Here is a 21002-nt window from a genome sequence, read left to right on the forward strand (position 1 = left end):
CGTGTACATAGCTTAAGGAAAACGTCTTAAAAGTACGTGAGTTACAATGAATGGCTGCAGGGGAGGGGCAAAATAAAGAAAGCTCAACCACTCAATCCAACAGAAGTTAGGGAAGCAGGAAAAATAAGTGCCAAAAGTGCACGCTAAGAACAAACAAGGCATGTACTTGCCTGAGTGGAGCTGACAGTCCAACAGGAGAGACAGTCAAGGAACAGGCTTTTAACGGGTTGTTATTAATTATTCAAAAGGCAGAATCACAGGGTACAGTGGGGAAATTTTAGGAGAGCATTGTTTTGTAAATTGTACTTTAAATGATACACACACACACCCCACCCGCCCCGCTTAATTAAGCACTTAAGAGGGGTAAGGGATTGCATCTGTTAACTTCCACGTAATATTTTACTCCAAGAAAAATTCCTGTAAGGTCGGGAATGGTATCCCAATCTTGCAGATGAAGCAAGGAAGACTCAGAGAAGCGATGTAAAGTGGTTCAAGGTCACCAGTAAGAGGCAGAACCAGGATGCAAATCTCACCCCTACGTCCCTTCTCTGTCCACGACTGCACACTGCAGGATGACTTAAATAAATGGATGAATCTTTGTGGGAAAAAAAAAAAACAGGCCTAGACGTCAGTCTGAATCAAGACTCTCGGGGCCTGAGCTCTGCGAGAAGGACGGGAGAAGTACTTTCCACTCTTAACAGGGGATAAGCCACAGACACTCACTTTGAACATCATTAAAGCTAACAGGCCACTATCATGTGGGTCCTTTAATCCATCTGCCTCCAGAAATAGACACACTCTCACCTAGATATGAACTCTATTTCTCCGAGAGGCAAAGAAAACCCCGCTCTGAAGACATGAGCTGCACTTCCGCATGCGACTCCCCATGCGAGGGCACACGTACTTGTCAATTAGTAGAAACAAAATTGAACACGGCGGCTGCCTCCTTCACGAAGTAAATGGAAAGCAGCTTTGTGTTTTGTTTATACAACTAAAGTACATACTACATTTTTCATTTTTAAAAATGTATATATCTAGTTAGTATGCCCTTCCTTTGCCTTTCTCGTGTTGATAATCCAATTCGGACTGATGGCTAAGGTGCCACCTTCTTGAAGGACCACGCCCCGTCCCACCGCCAATTTTATAATGTAACTGGTGTGTGTAGAGTAAAAGGTTCTAAAATTATTACACACTCCTTTGCCTTCTTAAACAGAACACACGGCACACGTGTAACTACCTCTCCAGGTCAAGCGCTAGCCTGTAAAGGAGGAGTCCCCTCAGAGGCTCCCAGGGCACGCTTCTGTTACAAAAGGTGCCAGACCGGGGTGCATCTGGAAGCCCCAGATCCGTTCTGGAGATTCACTGGCCCCTGCTCTGCACTTGCCAGCCACTACCTGCTCCTGCGTGAGTGTCTGCTAGAGAAAGCATGCTCCTCCCTTCCACTTCTACCTTTTGATCTGCCCCGGGTTGGAAGCAGATGACCAAATCCATTAAAAGTGGGTGTAAAAAGGGAGCAGACCAGGGTCCCTCTCTTTCATCTTTACTTCCTGAACCCAGTCACCCAGGGCCCGTCTCAACTGCGGCCACTCTCACGAAGGCCTTCCCAAATACCCCAGACAAAATGCCACCCCCTCCTTCTGACGCCCCAAGTACTTTAAATCCCTGCTATGACACTTCTACAAGCTCCCTGATAGAACGTGTGTCTCCTTACTTTGTCCTGCCTCCTTCCTGATTTAAACCCCTGCGACAGGCAGCCTTAGGGCAGTTGGTATTCACACCTGTGTGCAATTCGCTCCCCTCGAGGATAGACAGGACCTAGTGACCCACTTCTAACCAAGAGAATACGGTAAAGTGACGGGATGCCCCTTGCAAGAGGAGACTAAGATACAAGATGACTATAGCTTGTCTTGGCTGTCCTCTTTTTTTTTTTTTTTTTTTTTTTTTCTGGCTGCACTGCGAGGCTTGCAGGCTCTTAGTTCCCCAACCAAGGATTGAACCCAAGCCCTGGCAGTGAAAGCGCCAAGTCCTAACCACTGGACCACCTGGGAATTCCCTCGGCCGTCCTCTTTTGCTAAACCTCTTTCTTGGAGCTCTCGGTCCAGGGGATGCAGGTTGCCATGCTGTGAGTCGCCCTATGGAGAGGCTATGCCATAGTCCGTGGGGAGTAGCCAATGACAAGGAAGTGATGTCTCTGGGCAGTAAGGACCTGGGACCTGCCAGCAACCACCTGGAGGAGCCTGAAAGTGGAGCCTCCCTCATCGAGCCTTCAGGTGAGACTGCAACTGCAGCCAACACCTCAACTGCAGCCTTGTGGGAGACTCTGAGGCAGAAGTACCCGTCTATGCCAAGTCAGCACTCTTGACCCTCACAGACTGTGCTTGTTGTTTTAAGATGCTAAGTTTAGGGCAATGTGTTATGTGGTAATATAACTAATACCATCCCTTAAGAGTTTAAATAAGGACTTCCCTGGTGGCTCAGTGGTTAAGAATCCACCTGCCAACTGAGGTGACACGGGTTTGATCCTTGGTCCAGGAAGATCCCACATGCCATGGAGCAACTAAGCCCATGCACCACAACTACTGAGCCTGTGCTCTACAGCCTGCGAGCTACAACTACTGAGCCCACATGCCACAACTACTGAGCCCAGGTGCCACAACTACTGAACCTGCATGCCACAACTATGGAGCCCACATTCTGCAACTACTGAAGCCCGTGTACCTAGCCCCTGCTCCACAACAAGAGAAACCACCGCGATGAGAAGCCCACGCACAACGAAGAGTAGACCCCGCTCGCCGCAGCTAGAGAAAGCCCGTGCACAGCAATGAAGACCCAACACAGCCAAAAAAAAAAAAAAAAAGAGCTTCAATAAAATAGTATTCTACTCATCTGTTTAGCCCTATAACACCAGGAAATTGTGCATGTAACAGAATTTAATAAATGTTTGTTGGATTGAGTGAATGGCACAGTGTTTACCTCCTCAAGAAGTTTAGAGTCTAATGGAGGCAATCAGACATTTCACAAATTACCACATAGATACACATACACTGACAACTGGGATGTGTTCCAGAAGGGAGAGTGCAGAGGCCATGAGAGACAGACATAACCTGGTCCAGGAGGGAAGGGAAGACTTCCCTGTGGAAGCGATGGCTGAGCTGAGATCCTTAGGAACAGCAAGGTTCAGCTAAGCCAGGAGGGAAGGAAGGCTGCTTTAGTCAGAAAGACAGGCATGTACAAAGGCCCTGGGGCAGGTGCGAGCATGAAGGAAAGCCAGGGTGACTAGAGTGCAGGGGGAGAGAAGAGTGGAAATCCCAAATCCGTTCTTGAGGTTCACTGCCTCTGCTCTGCACTTGCTAGCCATGTGACGTGAGATGAGGCTGGAGGGTCAGAAGCACCAGCCTTGCCAGCAACATTAGTTAAGGGTTTTGATTCTTATCAAGAACGATCAGGAACCATTGATGTCTTCGAAGTGTGTGTGTGTGTGGCGGGGGGGGGGGGGTGACTTGATCATATTTGCATTTCCAACAGATCACTCTGCCTTCTGAAGAACGGATGACAGGGCAGGAAACGTGACAGTCGGCAGACTTGTTAGGTTATTACAATAGTGCAGACAAAACAGCTAGTAGTGTGGACTCTCAAGGTTGTGATGGAAACAGAAGGAAACATATGAGAGCTATTTAAGAATTAACTGGCTTGCAGATGGTGTGGATATAGCAGATAGGATCAAGAGGGTGTGAGGTGAGGTGTGCCCCCGGGGACGGTGGTGATCTGTCTGCCGAGGCTGGGAGCCACCAAGAAAACCAGGAACAGAGTGAGGGCCTGAGGTCCTCTCCCAATGGGAAAGTGAATGGGCTTTTAATCACCAAGACTCTGGACAATCTATTTTGCTGGCTCTTTGCTTAAGGGGCATTTTCATTATTTTCCTGGCTCTTTGCTATATTCCAGACAGGAGAAATATTACAACACACCTGCTAGCCTCAGAATCTAGTGAATACACCCAGTAATGTACGAATTTCTGCCCATGAGGCCGATCCAGCCAATGCCACATATACAACTAGAAAAAGAATTCAGTTAGACCGTGAAGGAGGCCTCCTTCCAGGCCCTCCATGAACGAGCAGGGCTGGGCCTGCTGGTGGCTGTTAAATCACCTCCGTTTCATCTTAACAATGATAGGAACATTCACTGACTACCTCCTAGGTGCCAGGGACTCTGAGAGCCTCTTTTGCAGATGTTATCTCTAATCCCACAGGGAAGATACTGCATAATTTCTGTAAATGAGAATGCTCAGAGAAGGAAAGTAATCCCAAGGTAACAGAAGAGGTAAATTAGTGGAAGGAGGATTCAAACCCTGCGCTAACTATGTACCCCTCCCTCACACAACCTCCTCATTTCAACAGGACCTTCACTTCGTGGCTACTTTACCCAGTTAGCCAATTTATCCATAGAGTCAATCCACTTTGGTTGCTGAGAGAGCTGAAAACACCCGATCAATGACTGTTTCTCCGTCTTCCTCCTGTTCTGTTACTGACAGACACCAATTAGGAGTAAACCCCCTAATTAACCAAGCCCGCGGCTCGGGAGGTGAGAACCCCGGCACCTCAAATCACCTGAATGCCACATGTTTCTGTGATGAGAAGGCAACACTTAGTACACAGAGCTGCTCCAAAGAGACAGAATGAACTGGGAGACTTCCCATTTATTCGGTTTATCAGAGGAAACTACTGTGCCTTTTTCAAGCACGCTCTTTATTTTTTTTAATAAATTTATTTATGTATTTATTTATTTTTGGCTGCGTTGGGTCTTCGTTGCTGTGCGTGGGCTTTCTCTAGTTGCGGTGAGCAGGGGCTCCTCTTTGTTGCGGTGCGCGGGCTTCTCATTGCAGTGGCTTCTCTTGTTGCGGAGCATGGGCTCTAGGTGCGCGGGCTTCGGTAGTTGTGGCACGCGGGCTCAGTGGCTGTGGCTCGCAGGCTCTAGGGAGCAGGCTCAGTAGTTGTGGCGCACGGGCTTAGCTGCTCCACAGCATGTGGGATCTTCCTGGACCAGGGCTTGAACCCGTGTCCCCTGCATTGGCAGGCAGATTCTTAACCACTATACCACCATGGAAGTCCCAAGCACCCTTCTTAAAAGTAGTGAAGTAGAAAAAAAAAAATCTAAGAAGAATCGGTCTCGTGCGAATGTTTCATGATGAGCTTAAAATAACAAGGCTTCCAGGTGTATAAACATGTGAAGGGCGGCCTTTGGGGTAAACCACAGACCCCAGACTCTGAGTCCTATGCAGAGGTCTACACAGCAGAGAACCCTGAGGTGGTTCTGCTGAAGGTGGAGGGGGGAGAGACCCCCAAAACACCATGCTTAGAAGAGGGGCAACGAGCCATCAGCAGCCCCCCTAACTCCACAGGCTTTAGCTGCTCTCTTCCCTCACGGGTTGACAAGCATTCCTGACTGTCACCCCACAATCCCGAAAAAGAGCCACAGTCTATGTAAATCATAATGACAAGACATGTGATTGCAAGTTCAAGGACACAGCACCTCCCATTCCACCCACCTCAGGGGCCACCCTGAGTGCACTGGACATGCTGGGCAGTGCCAGGCCACTTAGCCATCTCCATCTGGCTGGGCGGCCACTCCTTGACTGTGTCCCACCTAAAAGAAAACACACCCCTGCGGTTCACCCTCCAGGTCTGCATTCCTACGGTGGACACTGGAGTGCAGGATATCAAGGGACAGGAAAAGGGGGGTTGCACTGAACTGTCTTCAACGGGCCAGGCACTGGACTGAGGGCCAGGACAAAAGGATGGGTGAAAGTGGTGAGGGCCCTGCCCTCCTGAAGCTCTGTGACCCCAGGCCTGTTCAGTTCTCTAGGCCTACATAGTCTCCTCTGTAAGAGGTGGATCATAATACTCCTACATCAGAAGGGTGCTGGTGGGATGAAATGGGATAAATAGCAAATATAAAGCCCGAAGAGCCACTACTAGCCACACCATAGTCGTTTCTGCCATTGCTCTCTCTACGCCCTGCCCACGTCAGTCCAGTTGGAGAAGACTGCTTAGATGCATGTTTTCCTACACGTGCACCGTTAACAATCTCTTCATTGCTCCCTACTAAGTAATCCCATATTCTGAACGGTGCTGTCTACCTAACTGCATTAAGCATTCCCTGTTTCCCTGTTCTTTTCATCTAAGACATAAGTAGGATTCGCATTTTAAAAAGTAATAGAGGAAAGATAAATTGGACTTTACCAACATTTTTTAAATTGTATATCAAAGACTGCTATCTAGAAAGGAAAAAGACAATGCATAGAATGGAAGCATCATAGCTCTGATAAGGGTCTAGTATCCAGAACATATAGAGAATGCTCAAAACGCAAAAAAAACCAAAACACCACCATTTTTAAAGCTAGGCAAAGGATTTGAACAGACATCTCTCCAAAGAAGGTAGGCAAATGGCCAACAGGCACCTGAGAAGATGTCCAACATCATCAGTCACTAGGAAAATGCAAGTCAGAACCACAATGAGACAGCACCTCACTCCCACTAAAACGGCTATAACAGAAAAGATAGACAATAATAAGTGCTGGCAAAGACGTGGAGAAATTGGGACCTTCACATACCACTGGTGGGGATGTAAAATGGTCCAGCCACTGGGGAAAATAGTTTGGCAGTTCCTCAAAAAGTCAAATATGGAGTTACTATATGACCCAGCAATTCCATAATTAGGAAAATATCCAAGAAAACTGAAAACATATGTTCAGACAAAAACATATCTACAAATGTCCCTAACATGATTTTTCATGATAGCCCAAAGTGGAGGCAATGCACATGTCCCTCAACTGGAGAACTAATAGACAAAGTGTGGCCTATCCACACACGGAAGAGGAATGAAACACCGACCATGCTACCACGTGGAGAAACCCCCCAAACACTGTGCTGAGTGAAAGAAGCCAGTCCCGGAAGACCACGTACTGTAGGATTCCACGTATACGAAATGTCCAGAATAGGCAAATCCAGAGAGACAGAAAGGAGATTAGTGGTTGCCGGGGACTTGGGCGGGTGGAGAATGGGGTGACTGTTAATGGGCACGGGGTGTCCTTTGGGGGTGATGGAAATGTTCTGGAATTAGTGCCGATGGTTGCACAACCTTGGGAGTATGCTAAACACCACTGAACAGGACATTTTAAAAGGGTAAATGTTATGGTATGTGAATCACATCTCAATTAAAAAAAACTATAAGCGAGCTGAGTGAATATAATTCCATCTAAAGCAAAGAAATTGGACATGCTGATTATAAGGCACTTTCACTGGAAAAGCCCGAGATAGGATGCTTGGTTTCTGGAGCTAATACTGACTAATTCTGTGACCACAATCAGTGTATTGGATTTCTGTTTACCGGGATCTTCATCTTCAAAACGGGATAATATGGTTACTGGTCATAAAGATCAGACGGATAACGTATGTAAGGTGATCGGTAAATTGGGTCCCGCGGTCAAGCCTGCATGAGCGTCGGCTGTCTCCAGCAGCTCCCGAGGGCACAGAGAGAGAGCCAGCGCCCTACTGCGACGGCCTCAGAGTGGCACCCACCCCCCATCCTGCCCCCTCACCTCAGGGGTCAGCGCGTTGTTGTCCGAGGTCTGGCTGGACAGCAGGATGTGCGTGAAGCCCTCTTCCTTCCGCACGACAATGTCCCGAAAGCGACAGTTGCTTTCGTTCTGGCGGACGCTGTACCTGAGCCTCTTGTCAAAGACGTAGTCCTTCTCGGCTTCCAGCTTCCTCTTCACCGGGCTGTGCAGGTTCAGTGCCCCGTTGGTCAGAGCAGAGCCTTCCAAAAGCAGAGGAACAAAGCGAGAAAGTGAGTGGGGAACAGTCAGTCACTCAGGAGTGTGATCAGAGAACGCTCAGATTGTCACGGAAAGGGTCCGATGTGGCTGGGACCCGTGCGCCGCTCTGCTCTGGGTGGTGAAGGGCCCGGGACTTAACAGCTACATCTCCAAACTTGGAAGAGCACAGAGAGGGCTCTCTGTGAATGACCCCATGCAATCCTCGATCCCCTCTCCCACACATCCACCCGTGTGCACCCAGCTTCTGCTTGGCTGCCTTCAGCAACGGGGAACCCGGCAATGGCCACGAAACAAAACAAACAAAACCAGAAAACTGCAGCTTTACTCATAATAACCCAACATCAGAAGCAACCAATATGCCCTTTACTAGGTGAATGGATATAAACAAGCTCTGGTTCATTCACACAATAGAATATTTGGCATCAAAAGAAATTCATTATCAAGCCACAAAAATACATGAATGAATCTGAAGTGCATATTACTAAGAAACCACTCTGAAAAGGCCACACATTACATGATTCCAATTATGTGACATTCTAGAAAAGGCAAAAGTATAGAAACAGTAAAAAGATCAGTGGTTGCCAGGGGTTCGGGTGGAACTGGTGAAGCGTAGGGGATTTTTTTAGGGCAGTGAAACTACTCTATATGATACTATGATGGTGAATATGAGACATAAAGCATTTGTCGAAACCTGAAGAACTACAGCACAGACAGTGAACCTTAAAGTAGGCAAAATTTTTTTTAAAAAAATTAAGAGATGGGGGGGAATCCAAGGATGGAACGCAGAATGTGATAAAAGAATCTAACTGTATGACAAATGTATGAAACCACCTCCGTGAGGGGCGGGGGGGGGGGGAGGCGCTGATCTAAGTAACTGTAGGAATGAGTGGAGTCTGTAAAATTAAAGGCAAAATAACCTGCACAGAAGCAGTGTACTCCAGCTGATAAAGTTGATCGCACGGAGGTAAGTACGAGTTAACAATTCTGACATTGTACATGAACGCTGGAGCTGAACAACTACATAAATGGATGGCAGATTGAAAGAAGAAGGTTTTTCAGGGCTGGAGGGGCAGTTTACAGGTAAGCAAGGGGAGGGGCCTAGAATGAGCAACGTGGGAATATGGGTGAGCACCGAAGACCTCAGTATGAACTCAATACAGATACAGATGGTTACATTCAGAAATATTTACAGATAAGCGGGTACAAACAGGTTAGTATGTACATGTGTGTTTCCTCGCTCTGTCAGCTGACAGGACCCAGAGTCTGACACCCCAATAGCAGTGAGCACACCTGGGGCCCAGAGCTTGGTTTCATTCTCAATAAAAGGAACCAGGGCTCTCTGGGGAAATGGCTGATTCCAGGACTGGGGCAAGAAACATGCAAGATAAGCTTGCAGAGGCTGAAAGGAAGGAAGTACTAAATAAATAAATGAATAAAAATAAATAATAACAAGAACAACCTTCACAATGATAGGGGTATGTCAAAAGGACCCAGGAGCCAACTGTAAGAGCTCCCCATGGCCAAAGACGGCAGAATTTGAGCAACGATATAAAGTCATATGTATTGCGTTATAACTGAAAGTACAAAACAAACATCCATGAGTCCATACCGATATAATTAAATGAGATTGAATAAATGAATAAATGGGAGACAAGAGCCAAATCTCCCATGGAGAAGGATTCCAAACAGTTTACGTAGATGCTCTGCTCTCAAGGGGGTAGAACATAACTTCTTTAAGGGCGGGCTGCACAAAGTGACTTCCTTCCAAATGGTATGGAAAGTTGGGGGGCTCCGGGGGGGAGAGTAACAGCGGAGAAACCCGACTGCAGCAGATGGAGAAGTCAAAGCCTTGTGGGCCACGTGATCAAGACCAACACCAAGAGGGATAAGTCACGGCGTGGTGTGCACCCCTGATACGACCTGAGGAGAAGGGTGCTGGACCTCTGGGGTCTTCCTCTCAGAAACCTACAGCCCCAGTCTAATCAGGCAAAAAAGGTCAGACAAATCCCAACGGAGAAGAGTTCTACAAAATACCTAATCAGTATACTTCAAAACTGTGAAGGTCATTAAAAACCAGGAAAGTCTGAGAAACTGTCACAGTGCAGAGTATCCTAAGGAGACATGACGATTAAATGTGATGTGGGATCAGGATCTTGAAACAGACTTTAGGATAAGGTATGGACTTTAGTTGATAATGATGCCTCAATAGCAGTTCATCAGCTGTAACAAACGTACCAGACTAGTGAAGATGCTCATAATAATAGGAGAGACTGAGTATGGGGTATACATGAACTCTATTATCTTTCCAAATTTTCTGGAAATCCAAAAAAGTGAAGTTTATTTTAAAGAGTATATTTTAAAATTAAGTTAACTTTAAAAAAGAAAACAAAACAAAAAAACCCCAAGAAAACCACTTCCCAGGCAATTCTGACATATAGGCAGGTTTGAGACCCTTGACACCTATCTACCTATCTATCCATCCATCTATCTATCTATCTTGGCTGTGCTGGGTCTTAGTTGCAGCATGTGGGATCTTTTAGTTGCAGCGTGCGGACTTCTTAGTTGCATCATGCAAACTCTTAGTTGCAGCATGCGTGTGGGACCTCGTTCCCTGACCAGGGACCAACCCCAGGCCCCATGCATTGGGAGTGTGGAGTCTTACCCACTGGGCCACCAGGGAAGTCCCCAGGTGTCCTTACACTTGAGCAGGCATCCGGATCACCTGGAGAACTGTTAAACCGGCCTGCTGGGCCCACTCCATGCCGCTGCCCCTGCTCCAGTGACCAGGCTTTGAGAACCAGGGTCTGGATAACGTCAAGGTGGACTCAGATTCTTAGTTAGCATGGGGGGGGGGGTCTTGGAATCTCAAGAACCAAGTCAAAGGCAGGGACCAGGAAATGCTTCCCTGGACCCTTTCCCTGCATACCCCATCCCCACCCAGACAAGCGCCCAACCTCAAAGGGGCACAGAAGCAGCAGTGCCTGTGTCACCTGACAGCCTCCAAGAAGCCTCCTCATTGTGTACTTTTCCATTACCCACAGCAACTGGGCTTTGTCAAACACCATGATGTGGGTAAATGATTCAATGAACTCCGGAAAGTAAACATGAGCATTTAATTAAAAGCCTTGTGTAAAGGGAGCTGTTTCTTCAGGGTCAACCTCAATCCCTCCAGCTCCTCAGAAGCTTCCTAATTAGAGCTGGCAGATCCATGCTGGGGACCTGCTGGCAGAGGTCAGTGCATCATGGGAGCTGCTCTCAGCGGCCACCAGCTCTTGCCCGTGAGAAGTCAGAAGCTCGGGGCTTGGGAAGATCAGTGCTTCCCGGGGCTGGGAGAGGTCTGACTAAACTCCTGCCCCACAAGCAGGTCAAGGTGCTGCTTTACGATTATATTAGGGAGGAGGACCTGACGGTTACCTTTTCTGAGCAGCCCTGTACGCTGCCTCTAAATTCCTCAACCGTCCTACAAAACTGGCATTCTTACTCCACTTTGCAGATAAGGAAAAGTGAGTAACTTGCTGGGAGCCGTGAAGGTTTTAAGTGGCAGAGCCAGGATTAGAGGCAGCTGCCTCTCCTCTGCTTCGTTCATTCAAAATCTAATTAGGGGCTTCCCTGGTGGGGCAGGGGTTGAGAATCCGCCTGCCAACGCAGGGGACGCGGGTTCGAGCCCTGGTCCAGGAAGATCCCACGTGCCGTGGAGCAACTAAGCCCGTGAGGCATAACTACTGAGCCCGCGTGCCACAACTACTGAGCCCGTGCACCTAGAGCCCGTGCTCCGCAACAGGAGAAGCCACCGCAATGAGAAGCCTGCGCACTGCAACGAAGAGTAGCCCCTGCACACCACAACTAGAGAGAGCCTGCACGCAGCAACCAAGACCCAACGCAGCCAAAAATAAAAATAAATAAATTTTTAAAAATCTAATGAGTTATCACCTCCTATGGGCCAGCTGTAACACTAGACGTTGGAGATGCAACAAAAATCAGCGAAATAAGGTCCATGCCCTCCCAGAGCTTGCTTCAGGCGTGGGAGATGGAAAGTAAACAAGTAGACTAAGAGTTAAAATGATGACAGATGGGAAAAGATAGGGTGACATGATAAAAAATACTGGGTGGGGCGGTTCTCTGTGAAGGAGCCCATGGTCTTTCTGTTAAAGCATAAGGGGAAGCAGCCCCTAAGGGACCATCTGACCAAATAATCCATAAAACTACGTGAGGAAAACAGACCTGTTTATTCTCTATCAGGACACATGGCCCACATCCCCAATGGTAACTTGGAAGAGGCACCATCTCTGGGCTATCGGGAAGGGAGGGGGCCTCCGTGAGGGCCCGGATGCACTCATGTACAGCTGCGTTAAGTTGCCTTTCTGGACCTAAGTCTGACCTCACACAGAGGTGCTCTCAAGCCCGCTCCTCTTCTGGGGCACCATGCCTCTGGCGAGATGGGGGCAGGCTGGCAGGGAAGGCACCGTGGGAGATAGAACATGCCGGAAGCACAGAAGTTTGGGGCTTTGCAGCCACACAGCATGGGAATCCCAGACCTGTGTTTGCTCATCAGCAGAAGCTGGGAAGCCACGTGAGCCTTCGAGTGTCGTCTCCTTCGTCATAAGATGGGGTCAGTGGTACCTGCTTTTCATGGTTGTTCGGAGCTAATTTAATTAAGGAACGGATATGGGATTAGCAAGTACCTGGCTCGTTCTAGGCACTGCAGAAATGTTAGATGAAGGATGCCAAGTCATTCCAAAAATGAGGAATTCGCTGGTGAGTCCTTGTACCCCCGCCTCTCGCACTCCCAGCCCCACACGCGCCCTCCAACCCCGGGGAACAGACCCAGGAGAGATGGGTGAAAACCCTGATGAGTCTGAAGGCCAGAGTGAAAACCCAGTGGTGGCCGGCGTTCAAAGCCCCGCACCCCGTCCCCTGGGGGCTGTGAGGCTGGAGGTCACTATCCCTCCTCTGTGCCCTCACTTCCCGCACGCGGATGACTGTGAAGTGAAGGGACACGTGCTGTGCTTCTGGGACAAAGGGACCCCCCGTCCCCGAATCAGGCTAGTTTCCTTCCTTCCACTCCCTTCAAGGCTTCTCACCTTCCTTCCTTCAGAGTACAAAGGAGTACTTCCCGTTAGGAAGGCTCCATAGAATCGGGCTCTGACACAGCCCCTCTGCTCGAGACGTGCAGAGGTGACAGAGACAATGCTGGGCTCACAAACAACCATCTCTTGCGTGTGTGGCATCAGCACAAAGCTCGACGTAGGGGTGGGGGCCAGGAGTGCTGGGCGGGAAGGGGGCCCGGGGGGCAGCAGAAACCAAGCATCCCACTCGAGATGGGAGGAGAGACCCAGGGGATGGAAGCCAGGCGATGGCGTGATGCCCTCCCACGAAGGCAGAACAACAGTGACAAAACCACGCGCAGTCCACGGCCAAGGCTTTATCGGGAGCTCTGGGCCAGGTGGAGGGAGAGAGAGGACACAAAGAAAGACAAAAACCAACTTCCCTCTTGAAGTGAACCTGTACACCAAAATTCTGAAATAGGAAGATATCTAATGCTCAGAATTCTAGCCAATAAAATCAATACTGGTGACATGAATGAATCCAAATCAGATAAATGGAATATTACGAGACAATCTGACAAGGACTTTAGAAGAGGAATGTTTAGCATGCTAAAAGTGATAGAGGTGAGAAAAAGAGTCATTTAAAATAAACAAGAAATTCTCAGACGAAGGCAGACAGAAAGGAAAAGAGCACAGGGGTAAAGAACTAATTAAAAAGCAAATGACAAACAGGAAAAAATTTGCCTATCACAGATAAAAGATCCTCAAATTGTAAAGAAATTTTAAACAGTGAGGACGAAAAGACCAAAATTCTTCCAGGAAAAAAACGGACAGAAGACATGGACAGACAATCCACAAATACTACATAAAAATAGCCCTTAAACGTAAAAAAAGATTTCATCTTCACTCAAAAGAATAATGCAAGCTAAAACTCGTAATAAAAGAAATGAAAGTTAAAACCACACTGAGATACCATTTCTTACCCATTCACTTGGCAAAAGTTCAGAATCTTGACACTATACTCTTCTAGAGAGGATGTGGGGAGCTGGGCATTCTCTTAATTGTGGGTGGAATGCAAAATGGTACAACTACTATGGAAGGGAATTTGGCAACATGTGAGAAAACTGTTCATGCATGCACTCTCAACACAGCAATCCCACTTCTGGAAACATAACATAAAAATATACCAAAAAATATATCTATATTTATTATCATTATTACTATTATTATTGTTATATATATATATATTATTTCTTACAGCATTATTCACAATTGCAAAATATTGAAACTACCTAAACTTCCAAGCATAGATTAAGGATGTAAACTATGGTGTATCCACACAATGGAATACTATGCAGCTGTAAAAAGAAGGAAAACTATTTCTATGAATTAATGAGTGATTTCCAAAACATATCTTCAAGTAAAGAGAGTATTTAGTATTTAAAGGTAAAATAAAAGTATTTTACCTTTAGTATAAGAAAGAATGGAAAACAGATAAATCTGTTTATTTTTGCAAAAAGAAACAGAGGAAGAATAAGTCAGAAAACAATGAAACTGGATACCCACAGTGGTTGACAGAATAGAGCAGAAGGGATGGGGAAGGAGTATAGTTCTCTTCTACACTTCTCTGAGTACAGCTGACCCTTGAACAACGCAGGGGTTAGGGGCACCAACCCCATGCAGTAGAAAATCTGCATATAACTTTACAGTTGGTCCTCTGTGTCCACAGTTCTGCATCCATGGATGCAACCAACCATGGATCATGTAGTACTTATTTATTCATGGGGGAGGATGATCAATACAAATAACTTTTGGACTCAATATAATGACTTATATATCCTCAAACAAATCTTGAATTCTTCTTAGTGGGTTTGCTTTTCTTAAGGGTAAGGGTGGAGCAATTCTAAAATTATTTTATGAGAATTATAGGGTGAGCAAATGAGTAATTGTGTGATGTTATGGAGAAACAGGGTTCTCTCTGTGGAAGAAGGGACACACAAATATGGAATGTGGGAAGGCAAGGAAGAACTCAGTGGGATTAGAATGAAATTGGAGGTATCAGTATGAACTCACGGCTTTTAAAATTATATCTATTTCCTAGCTCCATTAGCTGAAAGGGCTTAGAAAAAATGAAGATCTCATAGCAATGAGCACATTTAGACCCCAGATGTTGGCTTCTAAATACCACCCCCACTAAAATAATCCAGGACTTCCCAGAGAAATGGCTGCTTCCAGGGCTGGGACAGGCAAGGTACAAAGTGGGCTGGAAAGTCTTACTGTACCTGGAAGTAAGGAAGTGACCCAAAAAATAACCGGGCATGTCAAAAGGACATATGAGGCAGATTGGAGGGGTTCCCATTGGCCAAATCTAGGACAATTTGAACATAAAAGTAAATAAGGGGAAGAAATGGATTATAAACCACTTCATAAAATAATAATCTTCAAGTCTGAACTGATAATAGATAGAGATGATGATGACAGATGATAGATAGATAGATAGATAGATAGATAGATAGATAGATAGATAGATAGATGAGAGGGAGGGAGGGAGGAAGGAAGGAAAGAAGGAAAGAGATGGATGGGTAAGACAGAGGAAATAACATCATATCAAGTATTTCAGTGGAGATGAATAACTTGAATCTAGTCTTAAGGAAACATCAGACAGACTCAAAATAAGGAACACTCTGTAAAATAACTGGTTGGTTTTCTTCAAAAATGCCAGTGTTACTGAAGACAATGGAAGACCAAGGAACTGCTCCAGATCAAAGGGAACTAAAGAGACATGACAACTAAAGTCATCATAGGATTCTGGCCTGGATTCTATATTCGAGGAAAAAATAATCTAAAGAACATTACTGGAATAATAGGAAAAAAATGGAATAAGAACCAAAGATATAAAAGGATTCTATCAATGTTAAATTTCTTGAATTTCATAACTGTACTGTGTTGACTTGAGAATATCCTTTTTCTTAGAAACACCTATACTAAATATCACTGGGGACGGAGGGAGGGATAAATTAGGAGTTTAGCACAGGGAACTATATTCAATATCTTGTAATAACCTATAATGGAAAAGAATCTGAAAAACAATATATATATGAAAAACTGAATCACTTTGCTGTATGCCTGAAACTAACACAACATTGTAAATCAACTATACTTCAGTAAAAACAAACAAATATAAAACAAACCACAAAAAATATTACTGGGTAAAGAGGCATGATGCATGCAATCTACACTCAAATGGTTCAGAAAAAGAATAATAATTTAAATATAATCTGTATAATCATTTGTATATAAGTTCTAAGTGTGTACATATGTGTGAGTCTATATATCTACAGATACATGTACGGAAACACACATACACAGAGAAAGAGACAGCAAACGTGGCAAAACGTTAAAAACTGGTAAATCCAAAAAGGATTACAATGTTTGATATAAGTTTAAAATTATTTTCAACTTATTATTTACAAGCAGTGACAGAGGTCTGAAAAAAATGAACTATCATCAAAATGCTGAGAGAAAATAACTATCAACCAAGAATTTTATACCCAGCTAAAACCACATTTAAAGGACCAAGAAATGGGTATTTTCAGATACCCCCAAACTAAAAGAGTTTATCTACCACAGACTCTAAAAGAATTATAAAGAGAAACTTCAGCAAATCAAAAAGTTAATTCATAGGAATCCAAGAGATAAAAGAAACACAGTTGATTATTTTTAATTTAGTAAATGTAATACCTGGCTGCAAAAATAATAAAAATAGTTTTTGGTGTTTAACAACACTGAGTGGACAAAACAAAAACAAGAGGCTCATTGAGAAGTTAAAACCAAGTAGGGTCTTCCTTGTTATATCAATAGGAGGATATCACATCTATTAGAAAAAATTCATATTGAGTATGTATGCTAAAATTTAAGAATACAAATACCATCTATGGTTAGCTTCCAAGTCAGCTCAGGGAGACAGAATATACAAAATGTACCAATTCACTTTAAAAGTATGAAAAGGGGGCTTCCCTGGTGGCACAGTGGTTGAGAATCCGCCTCCCGATGCAGGGGACACGGGTTCGTGCCCCGGTCCAGGAAGATCCCACGTGCCGCGGAGCGGCTGGGCCCGTGAGCCATGGCCACTGAGCCTGTGTGTCCGGAGCCTGTGCTCCGCAACGGGAGAGGCCACAACAGTGAGAGGCCCGCCTACTGCAAAAAAATAAATTAAAAAATAAATAAATAAATAAAAGTATGAAAAGGGTAGGGGCTGGGGATGGGAGAGCAAGCAGAGAAACAGAATGATAATATTAAAATGCAAAATAGAAAAAAAAAACCCAAATATATTAATAATCACATTAATTTGTGAACAGTTTAGACTCCTATATTAAAAGACAGAGATGATCAGATTGGAGAAAAGAACAAAAAATCCAGGTGTGTGGAAGATTCCCTAAGGAGAGACTCTTGAAGGCTGAAAAAGGCATCTCAACTCAGCTAACGGGAGAAGGAAACCTGCCCAATCAACTGAGAAATGGTGGAAATACTCATAAAGTGTCAAGAAGCGGTGCACAGCTGTCACTGTGCAGCAGGAAGAGGTGTGTCAGAAAATGCACGGCAGTTTCTAAGACACACAAAGAGAAACAGAAGCGGTCCCGGGATGAGGGGTGAGCTTTCCGGGAGGACAGAAGGTAAAGGTCTGGGGGAGGCCACAGAGGACTGGACAGACGAGGGACAGGCCACAGGACACCACTGCACGCAGCATTCGCCACTCAAGGCAGGGCTCAGCGTCCGTGCCTACGTTCTCCACCAGGAACACGTCGAACCCCAGCACCGAAGAGCACCACGCTTCCTCTGGACGTCAAGGAAGGAAAGAGAAGTTCAGACAGGACACCAAAGGGTGCTACCCCCAGGGGAGGGTGCGTCATCTGTGCTGCTTTCACACTTTAGTCTTATTTAGGATCTTGGGCAGCTCTTGGGTTGTCGTGGGCAACTGGGCTCGGAGCCGTCTACTCCCCCTGCCCGGAACAATCCGCGATGGCTACTTCCAAGGTCGGTACAGCATCACCCTCAAGTCCTTTCTCTTGATTCCTCACCGTAATGGAACAGTCCTTATTATGTGATTCACATAGCTTACGTCGCCCAATCCTAAGAAGAACCCTATAAGACATCGTTTCAGCCACATTTTAGAGGTGAGAAAAGCAAAACCGAAGGTCATGCCCCTAGGAAGGGTCAGAATAGGGTTCAAACTCTAAGAATCTTGACTTCAAAAGTGATGCTTGGGAGCTTCCCTGGTGGCGCAGTGGTTGGGGGTCCGCCTGCCGATGCAGGGGACACGGGTTCGTGCCCCGGTCCGGGAAGATCCCACGTGCCGCGGAGCGGCTGGGCCCGTGAGCCATGGCCGCTGAGCCTGCGCGTCTGGAGCCTGCACTCCACAACGAGAGAGGCCCGCGTACCACACACACACACACACACACACACACACACACACACACACACACAAAGCGACGCTTGACTCAAGCAATAAGACTCGGAGACCTAACACTGGTCTCGGGCCCTCCCGCTGGTGCTGGCTCTGAGGGATATTCTGCTTTTCTTCCCAAGAGCCCACTGAGCAAAGCAGACAGGAGAATCTGGGTGCTACACCTGGCTCCAGGGTCACATGGAACTGTTACCAAGCCGAGCTCGTTTTACTGCATCATCGTCATCTCTGTACCTGCCTGATGTCTCCACCTAATGGCGGGCTCTTCGGGGACAAACCTGAGTCACTCACTCTGTGTCTGCAGGACTGAGCACAGTGCCTGGAAGGCAGCACTGCTCAACGCAGCGTCCATCAAGCGAATGAATGAGCAGAAAGCAAACAAAGGAAACTAACTGGATGGCGACCTCGTATTTAACACTCCTGATTTTGAAACACGTTCCTTGTTCATTTCTCAGCCTCTTGGCCACACTTCCAAATCTGGGTATGAGTCGCACACATAGGAACGTTCGTTTCCTGACATCAGGCTGCTCTCACACCTAGATGACTAACTCGCACTTACATCACACCTGGCCCTTCTGCTTCACAACAGCCAGGCAAGACCTCACCTCCCAAAGATGCCCAGGGAGAGAACACGGTGTGAGCGCTATGAAGTTTCCTCCCCTTGTGAAGAATACAGTAAGACTTTTTTGGGCCGTGAGCCATCAGGACACAGAAGGAAGACATCTCAAGACCAGAGTCTCTCTCCCCCGGAATGCCCTTCCTCCCTTGCCCACCTGGTAACGGTCTCCTCATCCTTCTCAGCGCAGCTCTGCTGTGACCTGCTTAGGAATTCTTCCGGAGCAGCAGCTCACCCCTCTTCCAGTGGCTGCTGGTACATCCTTTTTTCTTTTTTAGCCTTTTTTTTTTTTTTTTTTTTACAGCCTTTCCTGCCCCTCCCTCCATCCATTCAGCATGCAGTTCATGAGTCTAGGACAAACCTGGCTCCTGGGATACACTGATGGGCAAAGAGAGGGATCCTGCGCGTAAGAACTTACAGTCTGATTCAGCGCTGCCCTAGAGAACCCCCTACAATGCTGGAAATGTTTGATATCCGCATTGCTTAACAGAGTAGCCAACAGCTACACATGGCTACTGGAACTTCAAAACTTCCATCCAATTTTAACGCACTGAATTCTAACTTTAACCACGTGTGGCTGGTAGCTGCCATACTGGACAGTGCAGGTAATCCCGCGGCAGGATAATTACCTTGCATACCTGGCAAATCCTGACATAGCTTTTCTGGCACATCCGGCTCCCTCTTCACCTGCACACAGATTCTTAAAGGTAAGAGCCATGTTAGCCATTCCTGTATCTTTAGACTCAGTGCAACCCAGCACACAGACGTGGCTCAGTCACTGCTGAGTAAATGAATGGGTGGACAAAGGAGCAAGTGCTAAACACACAACAGAGAACCTAGAGAAGTTTCTATCCCCTAACCGAAACGGGGAGAGCGCGAGCGAGAGGCTGGAGAGCAGGATAAGGAAATTGTGATGGATCTGCTGCTGCCCCCGTAAAAAGGTGCGAATGTTGGGTACTTCCCTTCTGCTCCTTTTCCCCCGGCACCCCAGTCACCATCACCATCTTGGGAAGCAGACACAATTCACAGAGATAAGGGAGGGCTGGGAGCCCCCAGAGGGCACTTCACGCTGGAGCACCTCCGGTCGCAAGCCGGGGAGAGGGCTGGGCCGAGGGGAGGCTTACAACAAACAAGAGAGAAGACTCATCAGTTCCGCAGTTGAGGGAAACCACCCTCTGCTGACTGCGGGGCTAGGGTTTTCCAGCTGCAGTTCTTAGAAGAGAAAGTGATCGTTTTTGTGCTTGAGAACCATTTCCTGGTCTGTGGTCGACCCACCGGAGATCCCTAAAGCATGGACCGGCCTGAGAGTGCACCGGGAGGGGAAGTCAGAGAGTGCAGAGTTATCGCACAGGGGCCTTCTTGTCTCTGCCTGTCAGCAGGAATGAGGTGCCACCAACAGATTCCGCAGGTGGGGACAGCAGCGTCTTTCCACAGAAGCGGGGCTGGGGGGTCAGATCTCCAGAGGTGGGTGGGCTGGGGGCCGTGCTGAAGTTGAAAACACCCTCCAATCACTCCACCCACTCGTGCGATGAGAGTTCAAAGAGCCCAACAGACACTTAGTACTTGCACCGGTCACTTCACGGCTGGTCGCTGTCCCAGCCCCTAACTGTCACCATGGACAGAATCCCTGAGCTCAGAGCTGAATCCAATAGCAAGGCTTGAATTTAGAGGTACATTTTAAAAAAAATCTTATTTAAGGCATTATGCTAAGTGAAATAAGTCAGAGAAAGACAAATACTGCGTATCACTTATACGTGGGATCTGAAAAAATACAACAAACTAGTGAATATTACCAAAACTGCAGACTCAGACATAAAGAAGAAACTAGTGGTTACCAGTGGTGGGGAAGGGGCAGTATAGGCGTTGGAAAGCGGGAGGCACAAACTATTGGGTGTAATCAGGCTCAGAGATGTACCGTACAACATGGGGGATAGAGTCACTATTTTGTAATAACTATAAATGGACTGTAACCTTTAAAATTGTATTAAAAAATAAATTAGCCAAATTTAAAAAAAAAACCTTCCTTAGCCATGTTACTCACCATCT

General features: G+C 46.6%; 1 protein-coding gene across 2 annotated transcripts in view; it reads right to left on the reverse strand.

Annotated features, from left to right (window-relative positions):
* CDYL2 (chromodomain Y like 2) overlaps window positions 1-21002 on the reverse strand; it is a 332309-nt gene that overhangs the window by 18615 nt on the left and 292692 nt on the right. For both annotated transcript variants that reach the window (XM_067020087.1, XM_059046050.2), the window contains exon 3: window positions 7595-7812. In XM_067020087.1, coding sequence (XP_066876188.1) covers window positions 7595-7812 — 218 coding nt within the window. The remainder of the gene's footprint in view (window positions 1-7594; window positions 7813-21002) is intronic.

The sequence above is a fragment of the Kogia breviceps genome, chromosome 18 (genome assembly GCF_026419965.1).
Source record: "Kogia breviceps isolate mKogBre1 chromosome 18, mKogBre1 haplotype 1, whole genome shotgun sequence".
In the NCBI taxonomy this organism is placed as follows: domain Eukaryota; kingdom Metazoa; phylum Chordata; class Mammalia; order Artiodactyla; family Physeteridae; genus Kogia; species Kogia breviceps.